The 20,568-nt window shown below is 63.5% G+C and overlaps 1 protein-coding gene across 1 annotated transcript; it reads right to left on the bottom strand.

Moving 5' to 3' along the window:
• Positions 1-325: 325 nt before the first annotated feature.
• Positions 326-1,662, bottom strand: FGF4 (fibroblast growth factor 4). The gene is made up of 3 exons (XM_056132012.1): positions 1,332-1,662; positions 753-856; positions 326-502 (listed from the first exon to the last, which is right to left on the bottom strand). The coding sequence occupies exons 1-3, from the start codon at positions 1,660-1,662 to the stop codon at positions 326-328; spliced, it is 612 nt and encodes a 203-aa protein (XP_055987987.1).
• Between the last annotated feature and the right edge of the window lie 18,906 nt (positions 1,663-20,568).

Below are 20,568 nucleotides of genomic sequence, written 5' to 3' on the forward strand. Positions count from 1 at the left end.
CCCCAAGGCGGGGCAGGGATGGAGACGGATGTCCCCCCCACCACAACACTTGCGACAATTTGGACAGAGAAAATCCTGTCGGTGGCTCCACCGGGAAAGAGGGTTGGTGGGGGCGGGGGGGTGGCTTTTGTGTGTCCTTTCTTAGGGAGAGTACAAAAACGCACCCACAGAACCATAAATAATCTGGCGGCAATATATACATATTTAAATAATTAACTTAACTATCTTACAGCTTCTCTGGCTGGAGAGGGTCCGTGGGGAGTGGCCCCAGCCGCCTTCCTGCCCCCCTGCCGGGAACTCCGGGAGGAGGGCCCCCCCCAGGTCGTCACAGCCTGGGGAGGAAGTGGGTGACCTTCATGGTGGGGGATACCCGGTTCCCCTTCTTCGTCTTGCCGGTCTTGCTGAGCGCGATGAACATGCCCGGGTGCTGGTAGCACTCGTAGGCGTTGTAGTTGTTCGGCAGCAGAATCTCCTTGAACTTGCACTCGTCAGTGAAGAACGGCTGGAGGAGGAGGCAGAGGGTTACGCCGGCAGAAATGTGTCCTGCGAGCCGGGGCTCGGAGACATTGGGGGGCGCGCGCGGAGCCGCCTTCCATCCCCAGGCTGGGCTCCCGCTGAAGGGGACCCCGCCGCCCCTGAAGCCCCCTCCTCACGCAGTGCCAACTGGTCCCAGACGAGGGGTTGCTTGAGGGCAGTGGGTGGCCTCCTGGGGTTCCCGGCCCCCCAGCCCAGTGGGGTCCCCCAGCACTCACCGAGCCGTACAGTTTGCCGCGGCTGTTCATAGCCACGAAAAACCGGCTGGACACCCCAAAGATGCTCACGACGCCCCTCTCCACCGGCGACAACTCCAGCAGGCCTGGGGGTGGGGCGCAGGTTACGGGGGTCGGAGCGGTGCCGTGCCGCACCCCGCCGACTCCTCCTCCCTCGGCCTGCAGAGCCCGGGGACCCCCGTTCCTGTGTCCCGGCCAGGGCCCTGCAGGGCACGCCAGCTCGGGGTCGCGGCCGCCAGCTGACCGTCCCGTCGTCCCGCCCGCCTCCCCCGGCCGGCCCCAACCTGGGCGCGGGGCCCGGGCCGCGCCCCCCCCGCCCCCCGCGGATGCCAGCGGCGGCGCGCGCGCTCCTGTGCCCACGGGCGAAGGCGCTGGAATTCGGCCCCCCGGCCCGCGTCCGAAGGCGGGGAGGCGGGGCTCGGCCGCGGGGCGCGCCAAGCCGGACTCCCGGCGACTCCCCGGGCTCAGAACGCCGCGGGCCCCGCGTGGCCAGCCCGCCGCGGTGCCCGGCGCCCGGCAGCAGGTGCCGCGCGCCGGGTGCCGCCGCCCCGCCGCACTCACTGTCGCTCGTGTCCGCGTGCACGCCGCCGATGCGGCCGTCGGGGAGCACCTGGAGGTGGAAGCCGATGCCCACGTTGCAGTAGAGCCGCCGCAGCCGCTTGAGGCCCAGCAGGTAGTCGCCCGCGCCGCTCTGCACGGCCGCCTCCTGGGGCTGCGCCGCGGCGGGCAGGCGCGCCAGCGAGCGCGCCACCAGGCTCTCCCAGCGGCGCTCCAGCTCGGCCTCCAGCGTGCCGTTGGGTGCGGTGGGCGCGGCGGCGCCCCCGCGGCCGGCCCAGGGCGCCAGCACGGCCAGCACCACGGCCGGGAGCAGCGCCGCTCCGGGCCCCGCCATCCCCGCGCGGGGGCCGCTGCGGGTGGCCGGGCGGACGCGCGCGTCGCGGGGCGCACGGCCGGGAGGGCGCAGGGGCGCGGCGGGGCGCGCGGCGGGGGCCGGGGGCGGCGGGGCCGGGACCTCGCGTCGCGGTGCGCGCCTCGCTGCGCGCTCGGCCGGCCCGGGCCCGGCCGCTATATATAGCCGGACGCCCCCTCCTACTCCCGCGGGGGGCCGTTCGCCTTCGCCTGGGCGCCCGGGGCGCTGTGCCGCTGGCGGCTGGTCGCAGGCCGCCTGCCAATCAGGGCTGGGGGAGGGGAGGCCGCGGGGCCGAGAGTCGCCGGTGCCACCTGGATCCGGGGCCCGGCCCCCACCCCCTCGCCGCCAGGTCCCGGGGCCCGCTGGGGCCGCCCCTCGGGTCCCCGTCCAGGGGGTGCGGGGCGGCGTGGTCCTCTCTGCCCCCCGGCCGGCCCCGCCGCCGTCGCTCCCCGACCCGCCCGCCCCGGCCTCCCCCGCCCCGCGCCCTGCCTCTGCCGCCCGGGACCCCCGGCAGTGGCCTCGGGAGGGTCTGGGAGTCCGGGGGGCCCGCGGAGAGCGGCGGTCAGGGCAGGGCGCCCCCAGCCAGCCCGGGTGGAGAGGTGGGTGGGCTTCCAGAACCCAGCGGCAGAAAGCGGGGGTCCCCAAGACCGCAGCCCAACCCCCCGACGCACACACCTGCGGCCTGCCCGGGGCCACGAGGACAGTACGCCCCGTCCCCGTGGGTCCCCCAAACGAAGGTTTCAGGCCGGAGCCCCCAGTCTTGCAGGGGAAGGCTCCCCTCCCCCACGTGCTGGCCACCCCCTACTGGGCCCATTATGGCCCGAGGGGGCGGGGCGGCTGGCTGGGCTGGAGGGTGTGAAAACCTCTGCTCCCCGCTACCTGAGCTGGCCCGGTCACCCCCCTCCGCCCCGCCCAGGAGGGGACACACCTGTGACCCGGGGCCGCCTGGCCTGGCCACACTCTGGAGCCCGGGAGGGGGCAGCTGGGACTCGGGGGGCTCTGCCCAGGGGCCCAGAGAGGGGCCACGCAGGGAACACTGAGATGGACCCACTGGGTTTCTACCCGTTGGGGTTCCGTTCCCACTCTCCCCATCTTCCACACACGCATCCCAGGAGGGAGGGTCCCCAGGCTCAGTCTGACCCCGCTGGCGACCCCCCAGCACAGCAATCCAGGTGGGCTGCAGGAGGCGGCTGCTTCCTTAGGAGGGGGCGGGCCCTCACCTGGGCACTCCCTCTGGGGAGGTGGGACTCTCCCGCAGCCGGGCCCACCTCCTCCCAGGACCCCCACAGTGTGCTCCATTTGGGGCCCCCTGGGACCCCCTTCCTGTCCGTCCTGTTTGGGTGAATTTGGGGCCCGGCCCATGCATACAGGAGGTGTCCTTTGGCCGAGTCCTTTGAAGCTGAGGGACCAGCTGGGGTGGGGGCCATAGGGGTCTCCAGCGAGCTCAGGCTCCAGACTCCCCAAGTCTGACTTCACTCTGTACCCCCAGCCTCCTCCGCAGACCCCCTGGGGGTGCGGAAGCGAAGGACGGGCCAAGACTGGGATCCTTGACCCTCTCTCGGGGGCTGCCCCTCCCCCCGCAGCCCCCGCCTCACTCCCCATCGCTCCAGCTTCTCACCCAAAGGTGCTCCTTAAGCCTGCCCTGCAGACACCCCTTGGGGGGCTCACCCTGCGGCCTGGCAGGGACCTCTGTCCTTTTCTGTCTGTTCTGCGGGAGCACAATTCGGGTCTGCAGGCCCAGCCATGCCGCCTGCGTCCACGTCCCCCGCGGTGCCCAGCCAGTTCTAGCTGCCGGGCAGAGTGGCAGCGCGGACCTCCAGGAGCACCCAGGCACCCCCCCATTCTGCTGCCCACGGGGTGCTGGAAGTGCCTCCTTCACCCCGACCCTGTTATTTGAGGGGAGAATCCAGGACCGAGTGCTCCTGCGTCCAGCCGTGGGCTTGGCGGCTCTGGGGAGAGGGACACGCCCCCCTGACCCACTCGTAAACAGGCCCGTGTGTGGGTTCTGGCCCCCGTCCAGGGCACCTGCCTCCCCAAGAACTGGGGGAGCCCCTGCGGGCTTTGGGACCACCATCCCCTGCCCTGGGGTGTTCACTGGGGTCCACCCTTGCTTGCTAAAATCCTGGAGACAGGTTCACTCGTTGTCATGGGCCCCATCCACCCCTGGGGAGCCCCTCAGAACCCCAGCAGGAGAGAGGAGGGGGAGGGGTATCATGAGTTGCTGGGGAGTAGGGGGGTGGGAGGGGCGATGGTACAGGTCTTGGGGCTGGGGCGAGACAGACTTTGCATTCGGAGCCCGAGTCCCGTGTCCAGTTCCTCACGAACTCTCACAGGGCGGGGTGTCACTCCAGAACCCAATCCAAGAGTACACATTTCGGGGCCCAGAGAGACAACACTGGGCTTAAGGCACCCCCCCCCGTTGCATGCCGCTGACCTGGGTTCGTTCCCCAGCACCCCAAAGGGTCCCCCGAGCACCACCTGGAGTGATCCCTGAGCACTGAGGCAGGAGTAAGTCCCGAGCACTGTCAGGTGGGGCCCAAGAGCCACGACCCATAAGCCAATCACTTCTGTCCAGCAGGAGGCTCCAGTTTCGGGGGCCCAGGAAGATTGCCCTTGAAGAGCCGCAACAGGACCCCAACAAAGACTCCGGAGGAGCGCGGGGCCCCGGAAGCTTGTGGCAGTGACCTTCCCGGCCGATCAGAGCGCGCCCAGCTCCTCCTTTGCGGGAACCGGGGCTGGGAGGGACCAGCTCGGCCCCGAGGCTCAGCATTTAGGAACTTTCTCAGCCTAATAGGAATGACAATACCCAGCCCCGAGGCCGGGGGCAGAACGCCGGGCCGGGGCGGGGCTGGCGCTTTGCAAATGCCTCGGTCCTCGCCGCCCTGACCCAACTTCCCCTTCTGGGCCGCAGCCAGACGCTCACACAATGGTCTTTCCCAAAAGTCAAGGAGAAGGGCCCCCGCCCAAGCACCCCGGGAACCGGCCTCGCGGCTCTCCTAAGGGCATCCGAGGAGGCGAGAGAGATGCCTTAGCCCGCACAGAGCCCGGTCCAGCGGCCGGGGCCTTTCCATCCCACCGGCCAGCCGCGGGGACGGGGGAGCAAGGCCTGCCCGCTTGGCCCACCCCCTACCGCCCCCCTCCCTGCAGAGCTCGGGGAACAGACGCCCCGATTCACAGGACGGGCTGCCGGCTCCGGCCCCTCCCTGGGAACCGGGTCGCCTCGGCGGTGGCCGGATTCGCGGATTCGCCCCCTGTTCGAGGCGCAGAGCGGAGCGATGGGGTAGGAGGTGGAGGGAATTAGAAGAATTACAGGCATAAGCGGCCAGGCTATCTGGGCCGTGCTGCAGACTGAGTGCTGATAAAGCCCGACGGCGGCCGGGGACAGGACGTCGTCACGTCTACGGGGTAGGGGACCCCTGCACCGGGAGGAGGGGTCTTTGCATTCCTGACCCCTGACCCCGCCCCCGCTGAGAAGGTGAGTCTTCCTCAGCACCTTCAGCTTCTCAAGGTCGACGGGCCGCTTAGCCGAGCCTGGATGCCTCGCCCCTGCGCTCCCTGCCTCAGTTTCCACCTTGGGAGTCAGGTCCCGGTGCGGGGGAGCACGCTCAGGAACCGAGGTCACGCCTCGTGCAGCGTGTTGTGGGGTGGTTCTAGACGATGCCGGCCACCACAGACTGTCCCCCCATCAGCCCCTCGAGCCAGAGGACATACATAGAGGCCTCCCGGGGTGGCCGGGTCACAGGAAGGGGGTTGTTGAGGGTGACCCTTTGGGGACACCGCTGGGAGGGAGGGAAGCACCTGCAGGACCTTCTTCAGGGGTTGCCCGCTGACCTCCAGGGGGCAGCACTGACCACAGAGCGAGCATCCTGGGGAGGGGACACCCCAAAGCTGCAAACACCCAGCCCAGCTGGGGGCAGGCATTGTGGGTGGGATCTGGCATTTGTCTGGCTCTGTGAGAGCTAAGGGGGGCGCTGACCAAGGGTGGGGGACAGGGGACAGAGGCCAAAGGCGGGGCAGCTCCGAGTTTGAGGGGAGGAAGCCCCCTCCAGGAAGTCCACACACCACTGGGTACCTGGAGGGGGACCTGGATTGGGGGAGGGAGGGGCCCTCTCTGCCGCCCCCGACTAGGACCCCTGACCTCAGGTTTGGCAGTTTCAATTTGAGGTAATGGGGGACCCCTGCGTTTCTCACCCACCCACCCCCAACCCTGGAGACTCAATGAGGAGAGAGAGCACAGCAGGGAGGGCGTTTGCCTGGCACGCGGCCGACCCGGGTTCGATTCCCAGCATCCCATATGGTCCCCTGAGCACTGCCAGGAGTAATTCCTGAGTAGAGAGCCAGGAGGAACCCCTGTGCATTGCCGTGTGTGACCCAAAAGCAAACAAAAAATAAAAGAGCCCACGCAACCCCTGCAGCCCACCCCGAGGTAAAAATGCAGAAGTAAACAGACACAAACAAGCTGTATGGACTGCTGGATCGGCCGGGCCCAGGAGCCCTCACCTTTTGTTCTTCGCCTGTTTATTTCCACTTAATTTCCCACCACCACCACAGTTTTTTTTTTTTTCTGGGGGTGTGGAGTTGAGCCACACCTGGCAGTGCTCAGGGCAAACTCCTCGCTCTGTGCTCAGGGCTCACTTCTGGCAGGGTTCAGGGGACCATATGGGGCGCCGGGGATCGAACCTGGGTCAGTGTAAGACCAGCGCCCTCCCCGCTGTTCAATCTCTGACACATTTCCTAAGGAATTTAAAGGGACTCGTTATAGCGACAATGAGCGCGAAGTGGTTGGTTTCATCACAGTTATCACTAATCACGAGTGATCAGAAGAACCAGGAATAGAATGAGCCGGCAGGAAACGGAGCACGAGAGGCAAGAACTGTGAGGCCAGCTCAGCGGGACCCCCCTCGCCGGGGCCGAGCCCCTCTGGGGGCCACATTCCTGTAGCGGTGACTCACCCCCTCCCCAGTTCTGCTCCCTGCGCCCCCGTTCATCCACGCCAAAGCCCAAAGGTGAGCGAGTGGCCGCCTCGCTCTGGGACTCCACGCAGGTGCCCGTACCTGCCGCACTCATCTGTGCGGTCACCAGGAGCTGGGGCTGGGCGACGGCACAGCGGGACGGCATCGGCCTCTCAGTGACTGACCTGGGTCCCAGCCCTGGCACCTCACGTGGTCCCCCTGTGCCCTCCGGGAGGGAGCCCTGAGCACCACCAGGGGTGACCCCCCACAAGCAAAGCCACGAACAATTGAGCTTCCGTCACGCTCGTCTCTGCTCCAGCTCGGAGGGCCCAGGAGGCCGGAGCTTGCCGGCATGGACTGGCTGAGAATGTTCCCACGGGCTGTCATGGCTCGGCCTCCGGAAAAGGCCCGCGAGAAGGCCGAGCGCCCTCAGCCAACCCCGGGCTTGGAGGTGAGTTGTCAGACAGATGTGTGTGCACGTGTGTGGGTGCCTGTCCCTGTGTGTATGTGCGTGTTTGTGTGTACATGCACCTGCACATCCGCACACGTGTGAGTGTGCACACGTGTGCGTGTTGCGTGCATCGTGCATAGACCGCATGTGTCGTGTGTGCATGGTTACCGGCTCGCGCCTAAGTTCACGTGCATGTGCATGTGTGCCTGTCTTTGTGTCACATGTGCTGCCTGTGTGTGAGCGCACACCTGTGCTGTGTGTTGTACGTGTGTACGTGTGTGCGTGTCTGTGCTGTCTTGCTGCACGTGCATGCCGATGCGGCGTACAGGCATGTGTGTGTCTGTTGTGGGCATTCGTGCGCATGTGTGCATGTCCGCTGCGTGCACACGTGTGAGCGCATGTCTGCTATGTGCATGCATGTCGTACGTGTCTCTGCTATGTGCACGCATGTGCATGCGTGTCTGCTGTGTGTCTGCATGTGCGCGCATCTCTGCTGTGGGCATGCATGTGTGTGCATGTCTCTGCTGTGGGCACGCATGTGCGTGTATGTCTGCCATGTGCATGCATGTGCGTGCATATCTCTGCTGTGTGCACACGTGTGCATGCGTGTCTGCTGTGTGCACGCATGTGCGTGCATGTCTGCTCTGTGCGTGCACATGCATGTATGTCTCTTCCGTGTGCACGCATGTGCGTGCATGTCTGCTCTGTGCGTGCACATGCATGTATGTCTCTTCTGTGTGCACGCATGTGCGTGTGTGCGTCTGCTGTGTACATATATGAGTGTGCGTGTCTCTGTTGTCTGTATGCATGTGTGTGCATATCTTTGCTGTGTGCAGACATGTGCATGCATGTCTGTTGTGTGCACACACGTGCTTGCATGTCTGCTATGTACATGTACATACATGCATGTCTCTTCTGTGTGCATGCATGTGCGTGTGTGTCTGCCATGTGCATGTGTGTGCGTGTGTGGCTGATTTCAGTCCCCCTTGACCATGGCCTCAGGGACCCGGCTCTAAGGTCCCGGGACTATGCTTCCTTCCAAGTAGTTCATCTGGCCCCGGACCCCTTCCCCGTGGGGCCCAGTGACCAGAGTGGGGGCGGGATGGGCACCGTCAGGAGAGCCAGGCCAGAGGGGTCTGTGTGGCAGGTCCCCACCGCGTCTACCTGGAGAGGCCAGTGACTGGCCAGCCTGTGGCAGGACAAATGAACCCCGTCATGGTGCGGGGCCCGGGAGGGGGGGATTTCAGGGTCCTCCCTGCCTCCGTCAGCTTGGAGGGCCGGGTGGAGCACAGGTCCGTGGCCCTGAGACTGAGCCCCGGCACTGCGGGATCAGGACCCCAAAACCATGAGTCCGGCCCAGTCAGGCGGAGCCGCGCGGGGCTGGGAGGGACCCCGGGTCCCCAGACACTGTCGCAAACACACCTGCAGAGGCTGCTCCTCAGGCCAGACTGTCCCGGGTCTGTGCCCGTGGCTGTCCGTGGACCCTGCTCTGTGTGAAGTGGGAGAAGGCACCCGGTCCTGCTGCCCCCCACAACCCCCCAGACTCTGTCCCTGCCATTGTGGGTGAGTCTGCTCAGCTGCGGGCGCCCCTTCCCCGACCTTGACCATGACCCTTCAGGGCCCTTGAGGGGAGGATCGGGGCGCTCCTCGGCAGCTGGCCGGGGCTTGGCTGCTGTGGCCTCCCTGCCCCCACACTGCTGGGTCAGATGTGGGGTCTCTCCTGGGCAGAACCGCAGGGCCGGCCCGGCCTTGGTCCAGGGGTGGGACCTGTGGCCACCTGGCAGGTCTGGCCTGGCCGATGTCTGGAGTCCACCTGACCACACAAACCCTCACCAGGCAAAGGTGCTCTGGACAGAACCTTCCAGAAGATTCTGGACAGTTGGAAGCTGGGGTGGCTGGACAGACCCGTGACTCTCTCCCACTCCAGACCTGAGTCTCAGGAGAGTGGACCTGTCAGTGGCCCCTCTGGGCAGAGGGACAGTGGGACCCCTGGTGGGTGAGGGGATGGTGACCCACCTGGCCCTGGGCAGGGAGCCCTATGCCCACTTCCCACACCCGCGTGCAGTTCTGGGCTCTCCTGTCCCCCAGAGCCAGTGGCAGGGAAACCTGGACACGGACTCAAGCGTGTCCCCCAAACCACAGCGGGCCACGGTGGGTGCAACTGAAGCCCACCAGGCCCGACCCTCTGCCTGGACCCTCGGGCGTCCTGGGGCACCCGCTGTCCCCAGCTGCCTCGGCGTCCCTGGCCCCGGGGGCCTGGATGGTCAGCTGAAGAAAGTGTCCTCTCTCTCTTTCTGGAAGCTTCTGTCTGAGTCTGGGTTGGCAAAGGCAGGGGCACAGGGTCCTGGGAGGAACCGGATCAGATGGACCCACTGTCTACACCGCTGGAGTCGGCTCGAGAAAGAGCAGCTCCGGGGGCCGGAGCGATAGCACAGCGGGGAGGGCGTTTGCACGTGGCCGACCCGGGTTCGATTCCCAGCATCCCATATGGTCCCCTGAGCACCGCCAGGAGTAATTCCTGGGTGCAGAGCCAGGAGTAACCCAAAAAGCAAAAAAAGGAAGAAGAAAGAGCAGCTCCGTCCTGGTGCCTCAGGCCAAGTGGACACTGGACCATGTCCGCCAAAAAGGAAACTGAGGCCAGGCAGATGCTGGAATGGCTCCAGACCATTTTCTCTGGTCGTTTCTGCTCGAACCCAGAGCCACACGTCGGACAGCAACTGCCCTGCCCCAACCTGCCCCAACGTGCTGCTGCCAGTCACCAAAGGTGACAGGTGCCCCAGCCGGTGCAGCCCGAGCACTGCAAACTGAGTCCTGTGCCGCCCCGCCTCATCTTAGCTTCATTTCCTCCATTTTAGTGAGTGCTGCTGGCCTGGCCCCTGCAGAGCAGACCCTGTGGGCATCTCAGGAGCGAACGGGCCTAGGGGGGCTTCTAGAAGGGGGTCGTCCACTAAGTCCACAGAGGTCGAAGCTGCCAGGGGAAGATTTTGCACGCATGGTCCTCGTTTCCATGACTTGCTGTGCGACCTCAGACAAGTCCCTCGCCCTCTCTGTGCCTCTTACCCCCCTCCCGCCCTCTGCCCCCAAGAAGGCTTCCGTGTGCCTTACAGAAATGGGCTCTACTGTCCTCAGTCACCCTCGGGCCCCCAATTGTCACCTGCTTCCCACGACCCAGGGCTGGCCGCGATGTTTGGCTGGTCCCGGGGAGGGGCCAGTGGGAGGTGGGGGATATGGACAGGCCAGAAGCAGTGACCGTGGCGCTCGGAAGGGCCAGCCCCGTCCATCCTGCTGGCCCAGGCCAGGAATGTGGTGGCAGGAAGGCCCCGGGAGATGGCGGCTCTGATAGGCCCCGGGGGAGGGGCCGTTTCCGGGGGCTGCGGGCGCAGGTCACGGTGAGCGGACCCCCACAATGCCGGCGGCCTGGCCTGGCTCCGGAGAGACGCTCAGGAAGAACCTGATCCGGAGACGGCCCGTCAGCCCCTCTCGGCCCCCTCGGAGCCCACCCGCCCCCACAGGCTGCTGCTGGGGCCCTCTGGAGGCCCAGGGCCCCAGCCACCACCACGGGCCACTGCGGGCCACCACGGGCCGCCACCATAGACCACCACGGCTCACCGTGGGCCAGACGGCCCCACCCATGACTGCACTAGCTCCCAGACCTGCACGGACGGGGGTCCTGGGGTGACAACCATGGAGATCTCAGCACCACAGTGGCCACCTGGTCTCTGGCCCCGGCTGCTTCGGTTTCACCGACAGTCCTGCTCTGGCCCTTGGATGGACGGATGGACGGACAGAAGGACGAACGGGCCATCCACCCTCTCCACTCCATTTCTTTTTTTTCTTTTTTTTTTTTTTTTTGCTTTTTGGGTCACACCCAGAGATGCACAGGAGTTACTCCTGGTTCATGCACTCAGGAAATACTCCTGGCTGTGCTCGGGGGACCATATGGGATGCTGGGAATCAAACCCAGGTCGGCTGAGTGTAAGGCCAACGCCCTACCCGCTGTGCTATTGCTCCAGCCCCATCCATTTCGTTTCTTTTATTGGTGGAGAGGAGGGAAGTTTGGGCCGTGCCCCACGGTACTCAGGGCTGACTCTGTGCTGTGTACTCAGGGTCCCTCCTGGAAGCTTGGGGGGGAGCCCTGGGTGCGGGGGGGCCAGGGCCATGCCTGTGCTAAGGCTCCGGCCCTCTGCTCTCTGGGTCTCTCCCTTTCAGCCACACAGTGACTACGGTGGTGACTCTGCCAGGCTGGCGCCCACCTGCTGAAAGGCTGAGGGGAGGACGCGGGGCAGGGCTGGTGCCCCCCACAGTCCCGACAGCCGGGACACTGCTGGAGGCAATTGTGAGTCCTGACACGGTCACCACATGGCCACCACACGGCTACTGACAGTTACTACAGGGCCGCTGATGAGGCCAACACACGGCCACTGACACAGTCACCACACGGCCACCACACGGCCACACATACCACATGGCCACCACACAGCCGCTGCTAGTCATCCTGGCTCTGGACTTCCTTCAGCAGTGTCCTTCTCGGGTGTCCAGTTCTCCCACAGGTCAGGGCCTTCCCCCAGGGACAGAGCTGATGACCCCCAGGACCTCCCCCATGACTCCCGGCCAGACACCCCTCCTAGTGAACAGTTTCGTCTTTTGTTCTTTTGGGACACACCCGTTGGTGCTCAGGACTTGCTCCTGGTTCTTTGCCCGGGGATCGCTCCTTGTGGGACGTTCAGGGCCCGTCCGGGATGGCAGCATGTGCCAGGCAAACGCCCTCCCCGCCATACTGTGGCTCGGTGCCCCTGACCGATTTACTCCTGGGAGGCGGGGATTGAACCCTGGGCCTCGCACATGGAAGGCGGATACTCCTCCCCTGAGCCATCCTGGGCCCAACGTCCCCTCAGAGAGGGACCCATGAACCAGGGGCAACGCTACAGACAGTGCAATTGCAGAGTAAAAAGTGGAGCTGCTGTAACCCAGCCGACTCCCATGGCCTCCATGCTGTGTGCCCTCCGGAGACCATGAGCCCTCTCTGATCACATCTCCTAACCTCCTAGAAGACCCGAGGGGCCAGTAGAGGGGCACAGCCAGGCCCGGAGGACAGACTGGGCTAGCCCCTTCCCTTCCCCCGCCCCTGCCTGCCATTCCAGTGGGGTCTCTGGGTGGGTGGGCATGGCTGGCATTTCCCGGGCATTTTTCAGGGGTGTCCACCATGCTGGGCTGAATGTTCAGGGGTTGCCCTGGGTTAAGAGGAATTGCTAGACTGTGAGCCACGGTGGATGGAGCAATAGGGCGGTAGAGGGCGCTTGTCTTTACAGGTTCGACCCCCAGCATCCCATATGGTCCCCGGAGTCCCATGAGGAGTGAGCCCTGAGCACTGCTAGGTGTGGCCCCATACAAGGAAAGAAAGGAATGCAAGGGGACAATGCTTGGGGGGGGGCATCTCTGGGGAGGTGCTGGGTGCCCTGCCTGCTGGCCCCTCCTGCCACCGGTCCTGGCAGGGAGAATCTCACCTCTGGTGAGCAGCCCCCCACCCCGACCCCTCGGGGTCTGAGGAAGGTGCTTTGGTGGCCCCAGCGGGGTGGGGGGGGAGTGACAGGTGAAGCACCGCCCGCCCCGGCCGGGAGGGGCCTCTGAGGACAGCCGCACAGGGCTCTGCTGGGGTGGGGTGACCCCAGCAGGTGGCCCCGGGCTGAGCTGGCCATAAATCTTGCGGCCACGCTTGTAGCTGAGGGCACCTCTGAAGGGCGAGCAGAGGGTTGATGGGGGGCTGACGGGAGGAGGAGGGCCGCTCAGAGGGAGGCTGTGGCCTCGCCCCTGCTTTCCTCCTCCGTCAGACACCCGAGACTAGCCTGGAAAAACGCAATTTCCACGGGGCCGGGGACACAGCTCAATGACCGGAGCTCAGGCCTTGCCTGCAGGAGACCTGGGTGCGAGACCTGGCACCCCAGAAACCCCTGAGACCACGGGGAGAGACGTCTTGAGCACCGGGCTGGTTATAGGCTCGGAGCACTGCTGGGTGGAGCTCAGAAACATACAAAGGCTATTTCCCCGCCTTCCTTACAGTGCTGAGTGGCCGAGCAGCTGAGCTCTGGCCCAGCCAGGTAAGCAGCACGAGTGGGTGTGGCCTATGGCAGATGAAAGCTGGCCAATGGGAGGTAAGCAGCGCAAGTGGGTGTGGCCCCTGGAAGATGAACTCTGGCCAATAGGAGGGAAGCCAATGGGCGGGAACCCACGTGTGTGGCCTCTGGAAGATGAATGCTGGCCAATGGGAGGGAAGCAGTGCAAGTGGGTGTGGCCCCTGGAAGATGAACTCTGGCCAATGGGAGGTAAGCAGTGCAAGTGGGTGTGGCCCCCTGGAAGATGAACTCTGGCCAATGGGAGGGAAGCCAATGGGAGGGAACCCACGTGTGTGGCTTTTGGAAGATGAATGCTGGCCAATGGGAGGGAAGCAGTGCAAGTGGGTGTGGCCTATGACAGATGAAAGCTGGCCAATGGGAGGGAAGCAGTGCAAGTGGGTGTGGCCCCTGGAAGATGAACTCTGGCCAATGGGAGGTAAGCAGCACGAGTGGGTGTGGCCGCTGGGTGGTGTCCTCAGGCACCTTCTTATTTTACTGCTGTTGGGCAGAATGTGGGCGTGATGGCTGGAGCCCAAGGTCCATGACATCAGATGGTTTTTAGAGAGACAAGGTGACAGGAACGTGAGTTGCTGCGGAGTGGGAAGCAGCCCCTGACCTGCTTTAATGGGCGGGCGCTTCCCTGTCCTTTGCACTGGTTATTTTTGTTTGCTTTGTCTCCGAGGCTCAGTGCTGTCCCGCAGTGCAGACCTGACTTCATGACTCCCTCCCGCAGTCACAGTGCCGGGGATCAAGCTTGGGCTTCATGCCTGCAAAGCATGTGACCCGCCCCTTTGAACTGTGGCCCTGACCTGGTCACAGCACCTGGATTTAAGTTTACAGTTGGGTTCTGACTCACAGAGGGACAGAGGCCATCCAGGAGAGTCAACGGGTCTAGGGGAGCTCTGAATTTACATTCGGGGGTTTGGAACTAACCTCAGGGGTGCATGTGGGAAGACCCCAGCCCACGGCCGTGTGTGAGCACTGGGGACCGAGGGTTCCTCTCACGGGTTACTTCCCGCAGGAGGCCTGAGAGAGCCCCGAGACACAACATGAACTCAAGGGCTTCCTTGCTGGCCTCACGTACCCAAATCTGTCTTTTGCCTAGTGCTTGCCCGTCCCCTACCCACAGGGGCTGTGGTTGCGGTGGGCAGCAACCTTCGCTTCTGGCCCAAGCCCATGCTTTGCAGAAGGGCCGACGCCTCAGTTTCCCCAGCAGCACAATGGGGTTTGTACCCGCCGTCCTTGCATCCCCGCAGAGTGAGAGGGTTTGAGTGACTGGGGGAGAAGCGCCCATCCACAGGGGGGCATCTGGGCTCACTCACAAAAGTGGTTTTACATCAGGACCCCGGATATTGGGGATCACAGACCCAGATCAAATGACCAGTATTTCCCCAGTACTTTGGGGAAGAGGACACCCCAAGGATGCCTGAGGGACCATGCGGTGCAGGGATCAAACCCAAGGCACAAGAACCTGTGCTTAGCCCTCTGAACCAGGTCCCGGGCCAGGAGTTGCATTGCAGAACTCACTGGCTTAATACTTGAGACAAACTGTGAAGCCAAGACTCAGCCCCCAGTGAGCCCGAGGCCAGCAGGCCGTGAGATTGAGGTGGACATCGGCCCTAGGGGCTGTGTGTCTCAGGGCAAGTAGCTTTCCCTCTCTGAGCCCAGTCTCCTGGTCTAGCCACGGGGAAAGTGAGAAACCAAATTGGGAGCAGAATTTCATTAGCACTGCTGCCAAATCAATCAGTGACCTCCCCCGCCCCCCACTGATACCATCATGGCCTTTATTGTTGTCATCCTTCTCATCAGTGTCACCGTCCCCATCACTGTCGGCCCCTCCCTTGTCGTCCTGGTCATCAGCAGAAGCAGCTGGTGGCAGAGAGAACGTTCTCTGGGGGGTGGGGGCACAGCCCGCAGGAGTGGACGCCAGCCCTCCTCCCCCCGCCCCTCCCCCCATCACCCCACTCACGGTCTGGGCAGGGGCTTCTGCCTTTGCGTCCCTGTAGGAGGGCTGATGGGAAGGTTGTAGCCCCACTCCCACCCCTGCCCTCGTCCAGCCAGCCCTGACTGTCAGACTCCCAGGGGCCACCACCAGACTTGGGCCCACGAACTGGACCTCAGCCAGCCTGATGCCCCCCAAGCTTTTGTCCCTGAGTCCAGCGCCACCTGCTGGTAAGCCCCAGGACTGCAAGCAGGCTCCTGCCCATCTACTTGGGACAGCCCAGGCCCAAAGCAACCTGGGAGCCCTGCTACCCCCACTCGCCCCCCCTCCACCTCCCCCCCCCCACCCACAGGAAGTTGGTCTCAGCTGCACGTCCTGCTGACTGGGATGGGCTCATCCCTGGTCACGGGCAGCTGGGTTCTGAGGTCAACGTGGGTCCTTCCTTGAGTGTGCGGTGCTGGGACATCCCCTGCAAAGGGGGCTCGGGAAACCTCTGCAAAAGGACCGTGCTGGCCTGCTGGCGCGTCCCTGGTCACTGGTCCTCAGTTCCTTTCCAGGCTCCCGAGCCGTCTCTCCAGGGCTGAGACAAGACCCCGAGCACTGTCAGGAGCGAGCCCTTAAGCACAGAGGAGGAAGTAGCTGATGAGGACTGCTGGGTGTGGCCCGTCCTTCCCGGAGAAGCAGCCCATCTCTGCCTGCTCATGACCAGCCGGTGAACACGGGGGCCAAGTCCCTGCTTAGTGGAGGGTATGGGGACTGTGCGTCCTTCGGGGGCCTGGACGCAGCCCCTGATCAGGCCCAGCAAACTGGTCTCTAACATTTAAAGGTTTTGTAAAAGATTATTTATGGAGGGGGCTGGAGAGATAGCACAGCAGGTAGGGCGTTTGCCTTGCACGCGGCCGACCCGGGTTCAATTCCCAGCATCCCATATGGTCCCCTGAGCACCGCCAGGAGTAATCCCTTGCATCGCCAGGGGTTACATCCCCAGGAATAACCCCTTGCATTGCCAGGTGTGACCCCCCCCCAAAAAAAAAGAAAAAAAATTATTTATGGAGGCCAGAGCAATAGTACAGCGGGTAGGGCGTTTGCCTTGCACATGGCCCACCCAGGTTCAATTCCCAGCATCCCATATGGTCCCCCAAGCACCGCCAGGGGTGATTCCTGAGGTGCAGAGCCAAGCCAGGAGTAACCCCTGAGCATCGCCAGCTGTGACCCCCAAAAGCAAAATAAATAAATATAATGTATCTATGGGCCGGAACCATAGTTCAGCGGGGAGGGCGTTTGCCTTGCACACAGCCGAACCAGGTTTGATCCCCGGCATCCTACGTGGTCCCCTGAGCACTGCCAGGAGTGATTCCCGAGAGCAGAGCCAGCAGTAACCCCTGAGCATCGCCAGGTGTGGTCCCAAAACAACAGAAAAAAATTATTTTATGCCTCCTCCTCCCTCCATGGTTGGTGTTATTGTCACTTTGGGGGCCAAGAGTTGCACAGCTGTGGTGCTGCACACTTGGGGCGGATAACACCCGGCAGAGCTCAGGCTTACTCATGGCTCTGCGCCCAGGGACCACTCCTGGCAGGGCTGGGGCAGCTAAGGAGGACACTGGGATCGAGTCCAGGTCGGCCCTGTGCCAGGTGAGTGACTTCCCACTGTGCCGCCTCCCGGTCCCCATCTTGCACTATTTTTGGTTCTGTTTTTTTTGGGGCACACCCACACAAACCTCAGCTGGGTTCTTCAGAGGTCACTCAGTACTAGGGATTAAACCAGGGCCCCCTGCATGCAAAGTCTGAGCCCCTGCCCTCTGCCCCAGCTCCCGGGTTCACAGTGCTCTTAGCTATGGTGCTCACCAGGGCCGTATTTAAAGGGATGGCTATGGCCTGCCGGGGTCAGTGCTCAGCCTCTCTGATGGCTCCCGGGCACAGAGCTGACTACACGACAGAGCAGCAGGACGTGACCTGCTGTGCCAGGGATCTGAGGAACAGAGCTGCCCCACTCAAGCCAGGATGACGCATGTGGGACTCGGGGGGATTTGAACTCGTGACCAAGGCAGGTGCTCTATCCAAGAGGATCCATCATTCCTCCGGGCATCTCTCCCGTTTGGGCAGGTAGACAGGGTGGAAGGAGAATTTCAGCACCAGTCAAGGTCCTGGGGCAGCGAGGAGGGGCAGGGCTTGGGGCGGAGCCAAGTGCAGGCGGTGGGAGGGAGAAGGTCAGGAAAGAGCTGCCATGGTGGAAGAACTTTATTTAATTAATTTGGGGAGGGGTGCGGGGAGATGAACTATGCCCAGTAACGCTCAGGGGTTACTCCGGGCTCTGTGCTCAGGGATTACTCCGTGCAGTGCTCGGGGAACCATAGGGGATGGAACCCGGGTCAGCCGTGTGCCAGCCCTACTATCACTCCAGCCCCAAGAGCTCTCTTTTTAGGTTTGGGGGCTCTCAGGACTGACCCCTGGTGGTGCTGGGATGGGCTTGGCTGTGTGCAGGGCGCCCCTCGGCCCTGCCCTGGGGACTTGACAGGGAGGGCAGCCTGGCCTGAGAGCAGGATGGGCGCTGCCCACTGGACTCCGCTTCCTGCAGAGCTCCGCGGGGGTCTTCTCAGAAAGGGCCTTTTCAAGCTCCACACAGTCCCACCCCCTGGCGCACTCAGGCCCCTCGCCCCTTCCCCTCTGGCCCCACAGGTCTGAGCACCACCCCCCGCTGTCTGTCCGTCCATCACCTCACCTGGTCAGGGCTGCTGGGAGGTGCTGTGGCCTGGGGACAAAGGCCCAGGGAGGGGTGTCTCCCCCCCCCGCCCCTCTCTGGTCATGATGCCACAGTCTGGGGGCTTCCCAGCTCCCTGTTTCCAGGCCAGGAAAGAGAGCAGAAGTCAGAGGGGTCAGAGAGCCCAGGGGGGAGCACCCCAAGCACCCTCACCATGAGGCTGCTCCTTCCCCAGCTCCGCAGCCCCCGAGATGCGAGGACCCTCGCGCGTCCCGTCCCGGGAGGTGGGCTGGGAGGGAGGACCAGGGGGCGGGACCAGGGCCGGGGTCAGGAGGGCCCCCAGCCTGGAGACAAGGCCCAGGCTCTCACCCTGGCAGCCCGGTGCACTCCGGCTTTCTCCAGACGAGGTTCCCAGCCTGCCCCGTACAGAGGGATGGGCCTCTGTCTCCCGACAAACCCCGACTCCTGTCCCCGCAGCATGGAGGTGCTACTTGGGTGGCCACTCTGCCTGCAGGGGGCGCTGCTGCTGGTCAGAGGGGCAGAGAAGGAAGTGGGAACTGGAGGTAGGTGAGTGGGTGGGTGGGTGGATAGAAGGATGGATGGATGGACAGATGAATTGTTAGATGGAGAGATTGGGGGGTGGGAGGACGGATGAGTGGATGGGTGGATGGGTGGATGGATGGGTGGGTGTGTGGATGGGTGGGTGGATGGATGGATGGGTGGGTGGATGGATGAGTGGGTGGATGGATGATGATGGATGGATGGATGGATGGGTGGGTGGATGGGTGGATGGATGGATGGATGGGTGGGTGGATGGGTGGATGGATGGATGAATGGGTGGGTGGATGGGTGGATGGATGGATGCATAGGTGGATGGGTGGATGAATGGGTAGATGGATGGATGGGTGGATGGATGGGTGGGTGGATGGGTGGATGGATGGGTGGGTGGATGGATGGGTGGGTGGATGGATGGATGGGTGGGTGGATGGGTGGATGGATGCATAGGTGGATGGGTGGATGAATGGGTAGATGGATGGATGGGTGGATGGATGGGTGGGTGGGTGGATTGATGGATGGGTGGATGAATGGGTAGATGGATGGATGGGTGGATGGATGGGTGGGTGGGTGGGTGGGTGAATGGATGGATGGATGGATGGATGGGTGGGTGGATGGATGGATGGATGGATGATGGATGGGTGGGGGGGTGGGGGGGTAGATAGATGGGTGGATGGGTGGATGGATGGATGGATGGATGATGGGTGGATGGATGAGTGGATGAATGGGTGGATGGGTGGATGGATGGGTGGGTGGATAGATGGTGGGTGGATGGATGGATGGTTGGTGGATGGATGAATGGGTGGGTGGATGGGTGGGTGGATGGATGGATGGGTGGATGGATGGATGGATGATGGGTGGATGGATGAGTGGATGGATGGTTGGATGAGTGGATGGATGGGTGGGTGGATAGATGGTGGGTGGATGGATGGATGGATGGTTGGTGGATGGATGAATGGGTGGGTGGATGGGTGGGTGAAAGGTAGGGAGGAAGGATGAACGAGTAGATGGATGAAACAATGAGTAGCTGGATGGATAAGGAGGTGGATAGATGAATTTTTGACAGAAGGACAGGTGTTAGGATGATGGAGGAATGGGCAGACAGACGAGCGTCAGTGGGAGGCTAGCGGGTGAGTGAGTGAAATGATGGATGAGCAGAGGGCGGAGCCCTGAGCAGCACTGCCGCTCGACGGACTCTACGAAAGCAGATAAATGTATTTATGTGACCAGTAGGAAGAAACAAATCTTCAAAATTTCTGTACTGAAACCAGGATTCTCAGCTTGCCCCCCCCCTGCGCTCCCCAAGTTCCCCCACAAAGGGGCCGGTGGGGGGGTCGTTGCTCTGGGCTGCGTCCAGCCCTTCTGGGTTGTTATGTTCAGCCTTTCTGTCCACTCTGGTTTGTGTTACTTGCAGGCCGTTGGCCACCTGTCTCTCCTCACTTTGGAGCGTTGGGGAATTGGGGACCTGAGGCTGGGACCCGCGGGGCTGGCTCGGCCCTGCTTCCCGCTCCCACCCTGAAGCCCCTCTCCCTGCTTCTGCGGAGAGAGGGTTGCCGGGGTGCGAGGCTGAGGCACAAGTGTGAGCCGCCCTGGTATTCCAGCTCTCGCAGCCCGCCCGGGCCAGGGGTCAGCTCGGGGGGCTATATCTGGCGCAGCCCTGGAATGCGGCCAGCAAGGTCGCCCTCCAAAGGGGGCGTCACTAATTATAGATGTGCCAGTCACCCCAAGTCCTTCCACCCCGGGGACTCGGGTTCAAAGGCCCGCGAGGAGCAGCTGAAGGTCCAGGTCACCAGCGCTGGTCCCACCTCCCCGAGGAGAGTAAGAGGGACCCCTTTGGGGGCAAGGAGGGATGGGGGGGCAGGGCGGGATGGGCAGCGGGGTCCGGGGGGGGGAAGGCTGTTCACATGACACGTTCCTGACTCCAAGCCTGAGCCCAGTGGAGGGAGGGACGAAGGCCACACAGTCCCACCCAAGTCAAGATGTGCAGGGCTTGGGTGCTCTTCCACTGAGCCTCACATTCGCCTGGTTCTGCACCCGTCACCACCACCCTTTCCAGAACATTCTCCTCCCAAACGGAAACTGCCCCTGAATCAGGCAGTCATTCCTCCAGTACCAGCTGTCTGTGCTGCTCCTGTCTCATGTGTGGGTCCCCAGTACGCGCACCCAGACTGGCTGGTCCT

Source organism: Sorex fumeus, unplaced genomic scaffold, assembly GCF_029834395.1.
Source record: "Sorex fumeus unplaced genomic scaffold, SorFum_2.1 ptg000093l, whole genome shotgun sequence".
NCBI lineage: Eukaryota > Metazoa > Chordata > Mammalia > Eulipotyphla > Soricidae > Sorex > Sorex fumeus.